Below are 17,980 nucleotides of genomic sequence, written 5' to 3'. Positions count from 1 at the left end.
CAAAATTTTCAATTGACCGTCGGCTTTTCCTCCCTGCTACATACACTTTAAGAATATATCATTAGATTTATATAATTTACTTCGAGGACTGTTGTATATCAAAAATTTGAAAAATATCAAATTTTTATAATTTGTCATAAAATTTGTATTATATTGTGATTTTAAAAATGAAAATTATTTGATATCAGAAAGACATGCTTCAGTATTCAGAATGCAATTCGATAGGTCTGAGGTGCTCTCATGTCCCACAAAAAATACTGTCGAAACGCATAATAAACGCTTATTTTGGATCCCTTAAGGGGGTACTACACCCCTGCCAAATTTTGTGCCTATTTTTGCATTTTTCTCAAAAATGATAGCGCATTGGTGACAAGTAAGATATGTATATTATAGGGGCAAGGACTACAACTACTGCATTGGAAATGTTATTTCAGCACAGACAACAGTTGTGGAGTTACAGTCAAAAATGAGAGAAAACCAATATTTGATCAATAAATCAATAACTACTTGCCTTGAGTTGCTGAATTTTCAGTGCAGTAGTTGTAGTCCTTGTCCCTATAATATACATATCTTACTTGTCACCAATGCACTATAATTTTTGAGAAAAATGCAAAAATAGGCACAAAATTGGCCAGGGGTGTAGTACCCCCTTAAGTGTCAATTATGAATACGGCCACCGTCTCTTAATCTTCATCATACTGTATAGTGGGATATTTCAGGGATACTCATTTTTCACCATTTTAAGCGGTCTGAACGGTATTATGGCGTCTTTTATTCACAGTTTCAACAATCTACACATTAAACCAGTAGTATTTGAGGCTGGCTGGTGATTTTATGGTTCTGAAATTGACTGTGAAAAGCATGGAAATAAAAACAGCTCGAAAATTTACCGCTATACAGTACTTGTTAAAACCAAAGAAATCAAACTGAGAGATCTCAACTCAAGACTTGTAGAGCCCCATACATGACACTATGGGCAATCAACCATATTGGATTGTCATTCATTCATAGGGACAAAAAAAATCTTTGAGGATTTTGTTACAAGGCCCTGAATCAAATAATAATTAGCATCTTAAAGCATTATCCTTCCAAAGGTTTGTGAATATATGTGACCCAATCTGATCCACTCAGGCCAAAGTCAGAAATTTTGAAAATTGACTTAATAACATAACTAACTTGCTCAGTATACAATTACTGATGTTGAATCCCCTGGTCTCTTGAATACTTGGTGGTAAAGTTATGAACCTTTTATATGGCCATTTTCTTATCATTTTTTATCCTCACTTTTTGCCTATATTTCAGTTTCATTATTGCCAATTTCAGCCTGATTGGACCATATCTAGTGCTTATTGTTTTTTAGCATGTATATTCAGTACCACATATTACATGTGTATCGCAAATAACCATGTAATAGAAATTTTGCTGGGTATACAGTAAAATAATCTGAAGGTTCACAATTTTCCGTCCATAAGTGACATGCACACATGGTGGAGTGCAATTTCTCCTGATCTAATTTTTAAATGGTTGAAATCAACCTACCTTGATGTACACTTGATGAATCATACCCCATATATACTTTGAATGACATTTGAGCTTGGGCAACCATGAGTGACTTGTTAAAGTATGATGACCCATTTTGATTGCTGTTTTGAAGAAGCAAACCTTGTTGCTTCTGATAGCACAGCTTATTAAATTAATACTTGGTTTTGGAAAATTATTTGGAAAAAACTTGTATCACTCACGACAGTACCATGTTACATACACATTTCATTTACATACATAAATTATTTTTCTTATGCTCACATGATCTTTTTGGTACAAAACATTGAAATTTTCTAATGAAAAGAGAATTGTCTTTAGCAGGTCCTACATCACTGCATATGCACAATTGCACAGGAAAATACCCTTTTCCCAGATTTCCACTATAATAGCAAAGACAAGCAAACATGCATGGTCACTGTTACATAATGTATACATTACAACCCTGCATATAGTGGAAAGGTGATTAAAAGTGTGTGAAATCACACTTCCTGGCTTGTTCTGCATCTTTGTTGTTGTAGGATGTGTACAGTTTTAAACTACTCCCCATTCCAGAAAAATACAGCACTAAATTTGTTAGATTAAAAAAAAATATTATCCTGTTTTGCCAAATGAAACATAGTTACATCTTAATCCTTTTGTTAGTTCAAACTGATAATAAAAGTCCAAATTTAATACTTGCGAAATTTCAGGAAAAAGGGCCAAAAATATGCAATTTTACATGTTTTCGTACAATTGCAGACACAAAATTCAAAGACTTGGCATAAGACTAAACATTAGGGTGCATCAAGTGCCCCTCATTTCAACCATATTTTTTGCTCCTAGTGTCAAACTGTGCCATTTAACTAGAAAATCATCCCCTCCAAATTTAAATTCAATCGGAGGTCGGGAAGGGGTCCACCGTGAGTTTAAAGTTCGGACAGAGGCAACCAGTAAAAGTCCGGCCGGCAGCTATTGTATTATATATACAGTTATACAAACACATTAATAGCTGCCTTTATTGAAAGTTTTTAAAGTACTTCATATCTTAGACAATACTCAATGAAATGAAAATCCATTTGAATGAAGCAAAAAGGCAGCTATTTACAGACATATTTGAAGTCATAATAATAGCTGCCATGTGCACGTTTCTCTATTTACAGCTGTTTGTGCATGGAAAATGGGTCCATTGTGCGCTGCAAGCTTAAAGTTTGTGCATGATAGGTGCCTTTTTAACTTAATGACAAACCAATCAGGCAGCTATTTAGTTTTCATTACTTTATCCTGTACATCACTATGGCTGCCATATGAACAACAATGTAATAAATGTACATATCTTACCATTGCTTAATATTTATCAGTCCATATGATACGAAGTTTGGTAAATTAGGTAGGGTCATTCAGTTTACGCTTTCTCAGATTAGGTGTCCGTTTTCTATCTTGCTCCACCACTTGCAAGACATTTTGATAATGTTCTTCACTCTGGGCAGCAGCTAGGAAATCTGCACTGAGTTTCACGCCATGTTCTGCTGCATCATTTATGTCATTGACGGCACTAACATTGCTAAGCGATTGCAGATAAGCTGAGGACTCTGGCCAAATGTCAACATTGTCTGCTAGGAATTTGTCATTGATCTGTAGGATGTTCATAGTGAACCAGGAGTCTGGTGCATTTCATAAGGCGAGATGGATGTCCAAACTGCTGTATAGCATCAAAATCTCTCTAATGCAGAATCACATTGAACAGCTTCCGCAAGGCACTGTGACAAAAAAGCACCAGCTACCCAAGATCCGTGAATTTGTTGTGTTTGCAACAATAATCTACAGTTCCTGGTGGATGACATGCAGTGTTGCTTCTGATGCGCCATGGAACGATCTCCAGTTGTACAAGCGCCTCCTGCAGTATGCTGATATCAATTCCGGTGTTGCAACAAGTGCACGCAAAGCCCTGAACAGACATCTGTGGTATCTCACTGAAGAGATGGTACCGCTTGCTCTCTTCAGTGAAAAGGTACGGGTACAAGAGAGACAAGCTTTAGCGAGAAGGCTACTTGAAGTTAAACCTGATGCAGCAGTACTAAAGCCATGTATTCGCTATGGCGCAGGCTTTGGAAAGCCGAAGTTCCCTGACCCTGAGAATATCACCCAGTCAACAGTCCTAGCTGATTTTGCAGGCAAGGACTCCTGGTTCACTATGAACATCCTACAGATCAATGACAAATTCCTAGCAGACAATGTTGACATTTGGCCAGAGTCCTCAGCTTATCTACAATTGCTTAGCAATGTTAGCGCCGTCAATGTCATAAATGATGCAGCAGAACGTGGCGTGAAACTCAGTGCAGATTTCAAATATGTCTGAAAATAGCTGCCTTTTTGCTTAGTTCAAATGGATTTGCCTTTTATTGAGTATTGTCTAAGATATGAAGTACTTTAAAAACTTTCACTAAAGGCAGCTATTAATGTGTGTGCATAACTGTGTATATAATACAATAGCTGCTGGCCGGACTTTTATTGGTTGCCTCTGTCCGAACTTTAAACTCACGGTGGACCCCCTTCCCGACCTCCGATTGAATTTAAATTTGGAGGGGATGATTTTCTAGTTAAATGGCACAGTTTGACACTAGGAGCAAAAAATATGGTTGAAATGAGGGGCACTTGATGCACCCTACTAAACATTCAAAATCTTGAGTCTAGGCTATGAGTTGCTTATAATTTTAATATTTTATGTTAATTTTGATGACTGGCGATAAAATATATTAGAAAATGTGTTTTCCAAAAATGCATAACCTGAAATTAGTCTTAGTACAAGTCTTTGGACTTGACTGACACAGCATACGAAAAACACCCTAAATACACATATTTTGGCCCTTACTTTTATTGCCAGCTAAAACTAACTAAAAGATCAGGAATTAGCTAAGTTTCATTGGCAAAACAGGATAATATTTTTTAATCATCCCAAATAAGTGTTGTATTTTTCTGGCATGAGGAGTAGATGAGCTACTCAAGCCCGGTAAACATGCAAATTCTGGCCACTGCTGCTCCCAACTTCGGACAGGCAGTGGTGGGTTGAGGGCTTTGTCATGACAAAAACTTATTTTCAAATAACACTTTTTCTTTTGTATTTTACAAATTCACACCATAGGTGGTGTGAAAGCTGAAAGTAAACGTTATTGAAAAGTTTTGTCCACTTTAGCACGGAAGGGTATTTAACATGCAACAGGTGTTTCCCACATGCAATTTTTTCTGTCCCAATATCATTGACTTGGAGAACATGGTGACATCATAGCAGTAAGTGTCCATGCCATTGGCCCATGACAAAGGGTCATAACTGACATTTTTTTTTGAGATAATGGACAAAAACTGTTGATTGCATCTATAGAATCATACATATAAACCAATTTCAACAGGGTTAAATTATGGTTTGAGATTAAAAACTGGGGTATTTTAGATATTGCAATGGAAGATATCATATACCTGTGATCATATCTCACTGTTGATGAAAGTGTCAGTTAGTTTTGAGGTGTGCACTGCTACTGCAGGTTGCCTCACCTGTTGTGCTCCTGCATTTTTGTCAGTTATACCCTTTTGTCATGGGTAGGCAGTATTGAAGTTGGTAAACCTTGGTAAGTGAATTCTTCTTTGGTGGCGTATATCTCCAGTAGTATAGCTGTGCTGTACAATTCCCTCTATCTGCTTATTCACAATTGATCAACTTTGGCATGGCATCATCAAATCTTGGACTGTATTGATTTGCCTTTGATAACCAGTTCAATTTCTTCTGATGATAATGTCTCATATTTTAATAATGCCTCTGCTATTCTCTTGTGCTCCTTGCTATGTGTTTTCAATATATACCTAGCTCTCTCATATGACTCCTGTAAATAAAACACAAATACCACAAATGTATTATGATATATGATCCTAGTCTCCTCAGCAGCTTGTTGGGTTCTGCTCCCTCCAGTTGCTTTGCCAAAGTTACAGAGAGATATTCAGTTGCCTTGTGTGTAACTGATAGCATTGAATCTGGTATCTAATGAATACTAATCAAAAGAAATAAATTTCAGTAAAAGCACTCCATTATTAGAGCCTGTTTATCGTTTATTTATTTATGGCATGTGAGAGCCTTCAGGCCATATTTCTCCAGATTTGGTAATTTTGCTTAATTAATACAGTTTATTTCTGCAAGGTTATACACTGATTTTATAGGAAATGAGACAACATTTATATTTCCATATATGTATTGCAGTGATTAAGTTATGACAAATAATAGGCTGAAACAAAGGTTTTTGTTATTTCTCCCCTACACGGAACAATCATGCACATGGGGAAAAATGAAACCCATTAAAATGAGCCTTAGGATCCCACATATTGAAGCAATACCTTTCCCTGTGAGTGTGGGATTCATTTTTCTCAATATTTGAGCACAAACACCGCGCCGTTAGCATGCCTCGCCTTAAATCTCTTATGTTACAAATTATGACGGCAAAAGATGTAAGATTCTCTATTCTTCCGACAGTTGTGATTTCTTACTGTAATACTCTTTGCTCTATTGTTCACAATGGCTTCTCTGAAGGAAATATGACTTAACCACAGGTATATAATATGGAAACAACTTACTTTGACTTGAGCAAAAATGAGGTCATAATAGCCACATTTACATACCTCTAACAGTTTCCTAACTTCTGCATCTATAATTGACTGTGTTTCTTGGCTTGGTTTAACACCCTCTGAGGTCAAATCATCTGGGTCACCATATGTCATTACTCCAAGCTGTTATGAAAACACAATGATATTCAAAATAAGTCAACTTTTCAAATTTATGTCTTACTACTCACTCGAGCATTAAATGTTTTTGGCTCAAGGCTTAATCTGTCACTCTCAGTCCAAAACTTTAATATGCTTCATTTCAAATCTAAACTGAATCATATTATAGTTCTAGCTTGGTCAATGTTATCCTAACTATATGCACTATCCGTCTGGCTATCTTTGTGGGTTGATCAAAATCACTCCCAGTCCCAATTATCATCATACCTTATCACTCATTCCAAATCTTGTGATCATGAGTCTGGCTATCCTTGTGGGTTGATCAAAGTCACTCCCAGTCCCAATTATCATCATACCTTATCACTCATTCCAAATCTTGTGATCATGAGTCTGGCTATCCTTAAGGCTTGATCAAAATCACTCCCAGTCCCAATTATCATCATACCTTATCACTCATTCCAAATCTTGTGATCATGAGTCTTGCTATCCTTAAGGCTTGATCAAAATCACTCCCAGTCCCAATTATCATCATACCTTATCACTCATTCCAAATCTTGTGATCATGAGTCTTGCTATCCTTGTGGCTTGATCAAACTCACTCCCAGTCCCAATTATCATCATACCTTACCACTCATTCCAAATCTTGTGATCATGAGTCTGGCTATCCTTGTGGCTTGATCAAACTCACTCCCAGTCCCAATTATCATCATACCTTATCACTCATCCCAAATCTTGTTATCATGAGTCTGGCTATCCTTGTGGCTTGATCAAACTCACTGCCAGCCCCAATTATCATCATACCTTATCACTCATTCCAAATCTTGTTATCATGAGTCTGGCTATCCTTGTGGCTTGATCAAAATCACTCCCAGCCCCAATTATCATCATACCTTATCACTCATTCCAAATCTTGTTATCATGAGTCTTGCTATCCTTGTAGCTTGATCAAACTCACTCCCAGTCCCAATTATCATCATACCTTATCACTCATTCCAAATCTTGTTATCATGAGTCTTGCTATCCTTGTAGCTTGATCAAAGTCACTCCCAGCCCCAATTATCATAATACCTTATCACTCATTCCAAATCTTGTTATCATGAGTCTGGCTATCCTTGTGGCTTGATCAAAATCACTTCCTGCTCCTGTAGTGACTTCATCTGTTCCAAACATGATCTCCTCTGCCACACGTCCACCCATACAGATGTCCATTTGTGCCAGGAGCTGCGATTTAGTTTGGTTCCACTGGTCTTTATCAGGTAGAAGTGACACCTTGAGTGACACAATGAAAAAGATACCATAGATCTAACATGTACATTTACTGTGCGGGTAACTTGTAATATTCCAGTGTAATGATAGTAATTCATTCGGAAATGCTAGTTTCATACTTTCATGCCACTTGCTGCTGAGCAGCGTAATGCTTTATTATGCCCTTTGCATTATTCTGCATGCTGCTGAGCAGCAGCAGCATGACTCTGAAAGCATGAATCTGTTGCCGCTCTATGTATTGGCCAAAAATCGTATGATATTCTCATTCGTCACAGCGGCAATGCTCCCGAGTTTACTGGAATAAAACTCGTAGAGAATTGCTGCTTTGGGCAATGTGGTGGAGTGATCAATATTATTGGCTTGCCGCTGATGACCACTAGCATTGCTAAGCTAATTGCATACCGACGTCAAAATCATCATCAGATCGACATGACAGAGTGAAACCAGCATAAGTCGTAGGTAGCAACTTGACTTGACCCACATTGACTTGAGGACAAATACTAGTTCTAGCAATTTAGTAACTGCTGTATTGAACATTAGTCCATATTTCCTTTCTGGAATGACAACATTAACCAAATATAGATGCCAATAAATTGTGACACGATCAAGGGAAATGAGTCGGATGTCAATTATATTGATTTTGAAATATTGGCAAAGAAAGCGTTAAAATTCTTTTGTTTTATTTTGTTTTCAGTGGTTGATAAATTGTCCAAATGTCCGCTATTTGGAGAAATATGTAAAACTAATTTTCAACCAGGGTCGACATGTGACTCATTCCCCTTGATCCTGTCACAATTAATGTTCTTAGTGACCAAAGACTGTTATGCTAACATAACATTATTACAGGATGTGGGGTACTGTTTGGCTAAGTTGAGGGCTAAGTGTAATCCAAGTGAGTGGCACAAAGACGTAACTCCAAAGTATCCATATGGGGTGTGTCTTTATGCCACTGAGCTCAAAACAAGTGCAGGGCAGTTGGACATGGATCTTTGTGACACTAACCAACAGCTATCACACACATCAGCTAATGAAGGAATTCTGCCACTGAGTGATCAGTATGATTACACACAGAAAAGATATGGACTTTTGCAGAGCCCAAATAGGCTAAGGCCAACAGATCATTGCAATTTTTTTATGAACACCATGCATTCTGGGGCTTTAAATGACTTTAACAAAGCGTTTTAGTCAAAAATGAAAAAAAAAAAAAAAGAAAATTTCAAATGAAATAATTAATTTGTTTGTGAATCACAAAAGCAGCCGGCCTCCCTGAACAGATTGAAGGTACAGAATGTCTACCATTGGACAAGCATGTAATAGTTTCAATTATATCACTCATACATAAATTCTAGACAGTTCATTGGTTGATTACCATATGCCATTTTTACCATCACCCTCTCCGTGTGATAGTCTTTACCATCATAGTGCTCTGCCGTAGTGCGCCTGTGCCAAGCCGTGCGCTGACTCTTGGGACTCGCCGATTTAGTTATGGGGTGGACCCCAAAATGTGAAGTATATCACGGCAACATGGTGTATGTTGATGAAAAAATGTATTTCCTACCTTAAATAGTATTTTAGTCATAGAATTTATGCATGAGTGATATAAAACAAATATTAACTGTCTTAAATTTGTGTAATGGTCGAAATATAATCATTCGGTGAAAGATGGATTGTTCCATTCCAATGGAACAATCCATTTTTCACCTCGTGATTATATTTCGACCATAACACTCATAGACAGTTAATATCTGGATAGAACTCATCAATAGAAATATTTTGGTGGTTAAATGGTCAAAAACTTTTCGAATTATGAATTTTCAAAGTTTCCCATTCTGACCGGTCATTGGAACGAAATAAAATGACAAGGTCCAAAAATATCAATTGGGAGCAAAATTGGCATAAGCACATATTTACCTTTATATATTTCTTTATTTTAACATATATGCAAACATGAAACAAGCATATTGTGAAAGTATCAAAGGGTTTCTTATGAAATGGCACTTTACTAGTCAATGGCATAAATTATTTTTTCAAACCGAGGCATTGAAATCATGCATTTAGAGAACATTTTGCCAAAAATCATCCAAGATGGCCGATATGGCACAAAATCAAAATTGCACTAAATCCAGGTAAACTTTTTTTTTTCACAACCAAAAATTTCAATGTCATTTGGTTTAATATGACCAATTAGTAGGTGTATGCAAATTAAATCTTAAGTGTCATTGAAGGTCATTGACTCATTCACAACAATAGAGGTTATCCACTTCACTCATCATACTCATGTGTGACTTCTAACAAAAGGTGCTGGTTCCCGTAGTATTCCTCATTCAAAACAATTCAATACATGACCTCGGAGTTACCTGCATGACTTTCGCGGGCTATTTTCTAAACAAGGTATATCTAGCAGCAAGTTGTATATGGTATAGGCCTAAATATAAGAAGACTTTTAGGAAATCAGGTGAAAAATACATCAAATGGGCACGAAACTTCACATTTATGTTCAGAAAGGTGTCTTCTTAGCATGATTCGAAAGGAGTATGGAAATTCCAAAGGGAAGCTGGTGATTTAATTTGTAACTCGAGATCTACTTGTTCAATTTTTTAACCTTTTTACAGAGGGTATGATAGAGGTATTACTGGCAACTCTGCCAAATTACAGCTCAGTAGGCCACGTTTTTCACCTGAAATTATTGACATGAATATTTTGTGCCATTCTTGAGCAGTGCTGAACTCAGCCACTGGCAATTAAGCGCACTGTGGCGATGGACCAATTTTGACTCGCACTTACAGGAAAATGAAATAAGTTGTGTTGCTGTAATTTGCAAGATAGTTACAAAATATATAATTGGCATTAACTTCCCCAATTTTTACAGAAAAATATTGAAAAATAAAAGAATGAGATCAATTTAGAAATGTCTGTGCAAGCAGTGCACAGTTGAGCTCCCTGCATGTCTATGGGAGTGTTCTAATCAAGTTGATGGTTCATTGGTCATCCCTACTTGTATCAATGTATCTATCGTAAGAGCCTATCAGTGAAAATACACAAATTGAATCAATACTTACATGACCTAATGTATCTCCCCTAGGCATAATAGTAGCTTTGTTAATTGGTTTAGAATCTTTGGTAAAAAACGCTACCAATGCGTGACCTCCTTCGTGGAATGCCGTAATCTCCTTGTTCTTGTCATCGATGACAATGCTCTTTCTTTCTGGTCCCATTATGATTTTATCTTTGGCAAACTCCATATCTGTCATGTCTACTGCCTCTTTGTTTTGCTTAGCCGCATGCAATGCAGCTTGGTTTACTAAATTACAAATATCAGCACCTGATAAGAGAATGCAATACAATTATCATGTAAAATCAATTGGACATAATGTTGGAAGTTGATCAGATAAAAATACTGGCATTAGTTTGTATAAGTTGTGCGTGTGGGGTGCATCTATTTTCACCTGCAGCTGTGGATGTTTTTACAAATTTGAGCTCAAAAATGTATGCGTGACTGCCTGCAAATGCTGAATAAATTCTATATACATACCAACGTAAGACTTGAAGATGTGCCAGCTATTAAAACAAGATGAGTTTCACACTTCGTTGTTCCAAAGTGACATTTCATAAATGCTGCTATCAAAATATGTTGCAAACCACTGAATTAGACCAAACAACTTGGACTTAGCCATACTTGCATGTTACTCAGGAAAGGTAAAATAGTGATTGATTCCCACATTTGTGGTAAACTCTGATGATTTTTAGAGTGGTCAGGTTTGTCATCCGCATGTACATAACCATGCAGATAACCACGCTAGGTACTACATGCTCAAACCTTTGTAATACTAGTGTGGTAAGATTATCATTTGATATCAGCCTTCATCAGCAAAAAATACCCAAGATACACTATTTTGGTCCCCATGTATGAGAATCCAATATGGCGGAGTCTGTGTTCTCCCTGTGTAACCTCCTTGGGTCAAACAGATATACAATTACCTGTAAATCCTACTGTTCCTCTGGCTAATTTCTCTTTATCTACATCAGGTGCTACTGTCACTTTGGCAAGGTACAAGTCTAAGATCTCTATACGACCTTTGACATCTGGAACAGGTACGTTGACACTGATGTCAAAACGTCCGGGTCTGGTCAGAGCCCTGAAAAAGAAATGCAATGTTTGTTAGTGATCCATTTATCTCAAGCACTAACTCATTTAATTTTATTTAATCTTGATTCACTGCCTTGACATGATTCTTATTATCATAATACTACATGTCATACTGTAATATACAGCTACATGTAAAATCTGGCCGAATCCTTTTTCAGCGTAGTCCTCCCATAGTACATGTGCATCATCAAGTATGTGCATAGGACCTTGTACAAAATAATATATGCTGGATGTTACTAGTACGCGAACGCAGGGTTACGCGTACGCGTTACGCTTGAGCATGTAAAATTTGTCATGCCTGGGACTTATGCATAAACACACTCTTATGTTAGAGGTAGCAGCTAAACATTACCGCTTTATTCTTTAGTATCATTGCTGATATCAACAGAGAAATCACCACTCTTTTTGTAAGGTCGAGTGGCAATAACAAACGGACATTCCCGAATGAAAGAATCACATGAATTAGTTTAGTTAGTTTAGTTTAGTTTAATACCTTTATTGCACAAAATATCAAACTGCGGTTTGTAGTGCAAAAGGGCAACCCAGAACAGGCACGCAGGCCCACTGGATGGGGGCCCTTATACACACACCAAAATAAAAGAACTAAAATTACACAGTACATAATTATAAACATGTTTAAGAAACACTATAAAATACATTAAATATACAATATAATACTAAAATTGAGTTGCCAAAAGACATCGCATAATGCAATAAACATTAGTGAAATTGCACAAGGTAGGTAAACTGATAAGTTCACAATCTGCAAATGTTCCCCCGCACAAATCCAAGAACACCTCGGCACCAAGATCCCCTGCACACCCCAATGACGCTCCGCACCACACCATAGCACCATATCAAATTGACTGATCAACTCTCACACTCCTCGTCTAATTCCTGCTGGAACTTGACGTTGGTGGCATCAATTTGAGAAAGTACCACAGTGCAGTAGGAAACACCACTGAGGCAATTAGATGATGTTTAGCTAGTTTTCTTTGTTGATAGGGATTTTCAATCATGTTTCACCGTTGTTCATCACCGATTAACAACTTGTGTCCGGCGCGTCTGCATGATTTACTAAAATAAACAAGTTAGTGCCCCAGAATAAGGGGTTTTATGTCTTTAAAAGTTAAAACTCTGGCAATCCCTATACAATGTTAGAAAACTTTTGCAAAGGCTTAGAAGTTCCCAAAGAGGCAAAATATTTCTATGGCTTGTATTGTAGGGCAACTTGTTTGTTTGTGCAACTAGAGTGGTAACAGTTTACTATCTATACAAGTGATTAACATGAGGAAATGGAACAAACAGAACAAAACAGGAATTGAAACTACATAATAATAGTCTTGGGCTGATGATGTAAACCGGATGAAACCTTCCACTCTCAGTAAGCAATTGCATGTTGTAAGAAATAGGAATGAAAACAAACATAATAGCCAATCACACTATAATATTCTGTTTCCCTATGTGTTTGCTGCCGTGTCAATACCAGAACTTAATTTTATTACACAATTTGGGGCGTGCCAACTTCCTTTTTATCTTGAAAGGTCAGTTAATCTATTCGCTGGAAAATAGCATGACTATATAGTATTGCACTGCATCTTTTCTAAATCAAGTTTGGTTCTTTCTGCACCTTTGGTTATCAATTTCAACATGAATGTGATTATACTACAATACCTCAGCATCCTAATATTGTGTCTCCAACTAGTACAGATTCCAGCTCTTAACCATTCACCATGTTACCCACCAGGAAGTATTGCTTGTAAAGTATACAACCATACATGCCTAGATTGCAGCTCCAGAAACCTAGTCTGTATACCATCATTACCAATTAATGCTACTCTGACAGAGCTTACTTTAGAAAGTAACCAGCTTAATCTCATTCCTGAAGAAGCATTCAATGGACTTCACAACTTGCTTGATCTGGATTTGTCTGCAAACAACATCTCATTTCTCTATGACAAAAGCTTCCAAGGCCTAAATCGACTCTTACTACTTGACTTGTCTTTCAATAATTTAAATAATTTGACAGGCAACGCATTTCGAGATCTTAAATCATTGCAGACACTTGATCTTTGGTTTAATTTCATCTCTAGTCTCAACGCTACAGTATTTGCACCATTGACAAGCCTGAAGATACTTAACATTGATTTTGCTACCTTGACTAATGTGCCAAACACTCCGTTCATTTACCTCTCATCTCTGCAGAGTCTAACATTGTCAATAGATGCAGTAATTTATAATTGTGATGACACTAGAGAGTTTTTCACTGGACTTTCAACATTAGAAAACTTAGCAGTGACTGCTATTGAAAACTGTACTGATTTTTGTCCACTGATCTCACTGCAGACACTAATTTTGAAAGGCGCTGATATTGAGCAAAACATAGCTGATGAATGCTTTACAAACATTCCTTTGACACACATTGAAGTCTACACTACAAATGAGCTATACAAGTATCTGCATAACCTTACAAGTCTCTCTCTATTTATAGACTATGAGGATGATAACAATGCCGCCATACAGGATTTAATCTCATTGAATTCACCACTTCAAAACTTATCTCTCTTGTTATATGATGCAGTCATCTTAAACTCATCAACATTTGAATGTTTGGTGAAATGGAATGCATCCTTAACTGTGCTTGAAATCAGTGCTGATGAATTATGGATTGAAGGCTCGCCTTTCAAGTGGTTTCCTAATCTTCAGGTACTAAGAATAACTGGTGGGATCAATGCCGGTCCTCTAGCACCGGTAATTAAAACATTATCGACATATGCCTTCGCAGGCTTAGTAAATTTACAAGAACTACATTTAAATTATTTATATTTCAATGTATTTACATCAAATGCACTGAACATATTCAGCTCATACAATTCCCTGAAGGTTTTAGACCTAGCTCATAATGATATGCAAGATATCACTCACGGTACGCTATCTTTGATTTCCTCTCTTGAGAAGCTAGATTTGTCAGATAACAAGAACAATAACTGGATATATATCTCTCCAGATATCCCAAATCTAAGCATATTACTGCTTAATAAAGCATCGGATGGAGAAACCTACTTATATCTAGTAGAAACATGTCATAATACACCTAATCTAACTATCCTGGATGCCATATTTTGGGATGTTTGCCTTGATAGCGGCACATGTCCTAAACTTGCAGCTCTTCATCTTGATGAATCCACACTGTCATCTGACGTTGATGTGGTAAAAGCTAAGATTTATGCACCTAAGTTACAAAGACTTCATTTGGCAAAGGTTCAAATATATGAACAACCAGGCTTACACTATATTCGATCCATAAAAAGAGTTCTGATGATATTTATGTCAAACAATTTGCAAATTCTTGATTTAAGTTCCAATGAAATTTCTACAATTGACAAAAAAGATGCTATGTTACTGAATAATTTATCACAATTGGATTTAAGCAACAATCTACTAACATCACTCGGAAGTCTTCAGAATTTTAATAATATGCAGATATTGTTTTTGAGCGGAACAAACTAAAAGATGTCCCGGAGTCATTTCTATCAAGCTTCCCAAATCTTCAAAGGCTGGACTTCAATAACAATCCATTTGTGTGTGACTGCAGCATTATGGCATTAAGGAACTGGCTAGTTACAGATAAAGTAGTTAGTCTTCGTAATTACTTTGCTGATGACACCAACTATTGTTGCTCTTCGCCAGATTCAAAACAAGGGTTGAGTGTAACCGAGATAGATTTGGATTGCAAACTGAAACTGTGGTTGTACATTTCAATTGGTTTAGCATGCTCAATTGCTTTCGTTTTAACAACTATATTAGCAGTACGGTATCGCTGGCATATTCGTTACATATACTTCCTTCTGTTCAACAGGAGACCATATCAAAACTATCTCATTAATAATAATGATGATGATGTTCTTGGTGATGATGAGGAAGAGGATGGTGTACCTCGATATGATGCTTATGTAATATACCATGGACAAGATGAAGATTGGGTAGATGGGGAACTGTTAGCCAACATTGAGGAAGGTGAAGAACCATTCAGGCTTTGTCTTAAGACCAGAGACATACGGGCAGGCAGACTCATTTTCAATGAATTGTCACTTCACATACAAAGAAGTCGCAAAGTTATTGCAATACTCTCGCCCAATTTTGTTGACGACAATTGGTGTCACTTTGAACTTAATATGGCACATCGCAGGGTTCTGGAAGAGAATCCAAATGTCCTGATCTTTGTACTTTTGGAAGAGCTTCCTCAAAGGAGATTAACTCTGCTGCTACGACAATTATTTTGCAGGGTTCAGTGCATAAAATGGCCTCATGATGGATACGGACAATATCTATTCTGGCGGCATCTTAGAGAAGAACTCAAAAGACCTGTGCCATTAGATCGACGGTTTCAAGTATAGGATATAAAAGGCATTTCACTTTGATATATCAACTGAACTGAAAAAATATAATGTGGACGGAAAAATAAAATAAAGGAGGTGGCCCCACAACAAAGGTCTCTAAATAACGAAAGTTTGTAAATACAAGTAATATGCTATTGAAATCATTAATATTCATAATAAAGAAACACTCTGAAACACAGGGAGTTAAACTGGGGTTAACAATACTTTGCAAAGTGCAAATTATGCCCTATACCCCACTGAGATACTGCTGCCTATACCATGATCATCTCGTAATAATTTAGTCAGTTTTTGTACTGCATGTGTCAATAAGTCCCAACTTATGCCTTTGTAAGTTAACAAAAGCATATCTGTTATGCAATACACATTACGATGAACTATTACGAGTTGATCATACTAAGTAAAGGATATCGACAGAGACCCGAGGTGGGTCAATGGGCTCTTTATGTGGTGTTACTACATGTTTAAATTTTTAAGTCAAATGTTCTCCATGTAAATATGAAATAATGTAATGACGTATTCCATATTATCAATGTTATTAGAAAATATTGATGTAATCCATGTAAATATGAAAGCCTGTGTAGTAAAATTCAAAGTTGTTAGTGGCCTGAGCTTTTGATCCTGACAGAATTATTATTAAAGTGTTGAAAGAAAACATATAACCATATAAAAAAGATATTTATATGGTTGTACAATCTTGTCACTTTGCCTTTGTTAAATGATTCGGCTAGGATCAAAAGCTCAGGCCACTAAAAACTTTAAAATTTATGAGTAATGATGATGAGCATGTGTGGTCGAGTGGATAAGGCGCCCGACTCATAATCCATAGGTTGCGAGTTCGAGCCCGCTCGTTCCAACGTGTTGTGTCCTTGGGCAAGGCACTTTATCCTCATTGCCTACTGGGGGATTGGGGTTAGGTTGAATTGGATGTTTGTATAGTTGTTTGTTTCAATGTTGCAATATTGGCACTGATTAAGCTGATGCCTGCAAATTGCATTGTGTCTGTTTACTTGTGTTTAATGTACAATTCTAGCAATTTGACCTGCGGGTCACCATTAGAGTTTGAAATAAAAACCTTCCTTTTTTTTATATAATTATAAAGCAGTGTAAATAAGTCCTGGATGAAATGGAAGTGTCTAAACTATGAGCCAAAACAGTCTCCAATTGTGCAGTTCAATAACTTCCATTCAACAATCATAGCTTAGAATTTGACCTCACACAGTGGAGTATGAGATTTTGTACCCAACACATTCAAAGGCCATTGTATATGTACTAACATATTGAGGTCAAAGTAGTGCTGTAATCGATAAGCTTTCTGGGTATCGATATGTCGGGAGGCAAACATCCGACATGTCGATACTATTATCGATACTCACGCAGTTTGAAACACGGATTTGAGTTTACCAATTTTATTATCAGTAAGTTCCAGAAACAAGTTAACAACAAGTGTATTGAAGCCTAACAGCTAAAACTACATGGATCATGCATCAAACAAACGAAAGTGGTATTGCAAATCCGCAATTTGAGATAATCTAAGCATGTGTGCCATGTCGTTTGTGTATCGATACTGACATTGAGTGTTTCGACATGTCGGAAGTCTATGTATTTTCCGACTATCGATACTTACGACAATCGATTACAGCACTAGGTCAAAGAACTATGTCCAGACTTTACTTTAAGTTTACTTTACTATGTCCGATACTTTAAGTTAATAATGTACAAATGCATTTGAGCCACAAAAGCAGTATTAATCATTACATAAATATCAACAAAATGATAAGTCTTTGGAGAGTCTCTTTCTGAGTATCCATATGTTTGCTCCAATCATAATACTTAATTAGCACCAACCTTAGCAACATGTTTGAGGAAGCCAATTTTCATCAACACC

At 36.8% G+C, this 17,980-nt stretch overlaps 1 protein-coding gene across 1 annotated transcript in view; it reads right to left on the bottom strand.

Moving 5' to 3' along the window:
* Positions 1-454: 454 nt before the first annotated feature.
* Positions 455-17,980, bottom strand: part of LOC140142015 (ATP-dependent zinc metalloprotease YME1L1-like) — a 41,883-nt gene continuing 24,357 nt past the window's right edge. The window contains exons 12-16 of the mRNA XM_072163918.1: positions 11,527-11,684; positions 10,608-10,870; positions 7,351-7,551; positions 6,181-6,288; positions 455-5,393 (exon numbers count right to left, since the gene is read on the bottom strand). Coding sequence (XP_072020019.1) covers positions 5,247-5,393; positions 6,181-6,288; positions 7,351-7,551; positions 10,608-10,870; positions 11,527-11,684 — 877 coding nt within the window. The 3' untranslated portion in view covers positions 455-5,246. The remainder of the gene's footprint in view (positions 5,394-6,180; positions 6,289-7,350; positions 7,552-10,607; positions 10,871-11,526; positions 11,685-17,980) is intronic.

This window comes from Amphiura filiformis, chromosome 20 (genome assembly GCF_039555335.1).
Source record: "Amphiura filiformis chromosome 20, Afil_fr2py, whole genome shotgun sequence".
Lineage (NCBI taxonomy): Eukaryota > Metazoa > Echinodermata > Ophiuroidea > Amphilepidida > Amphiuridae > Amphiura > Amphiura filiformis.
This window is presented reverse-complemented; position numbering and strand designations above follow the sequence as displayed.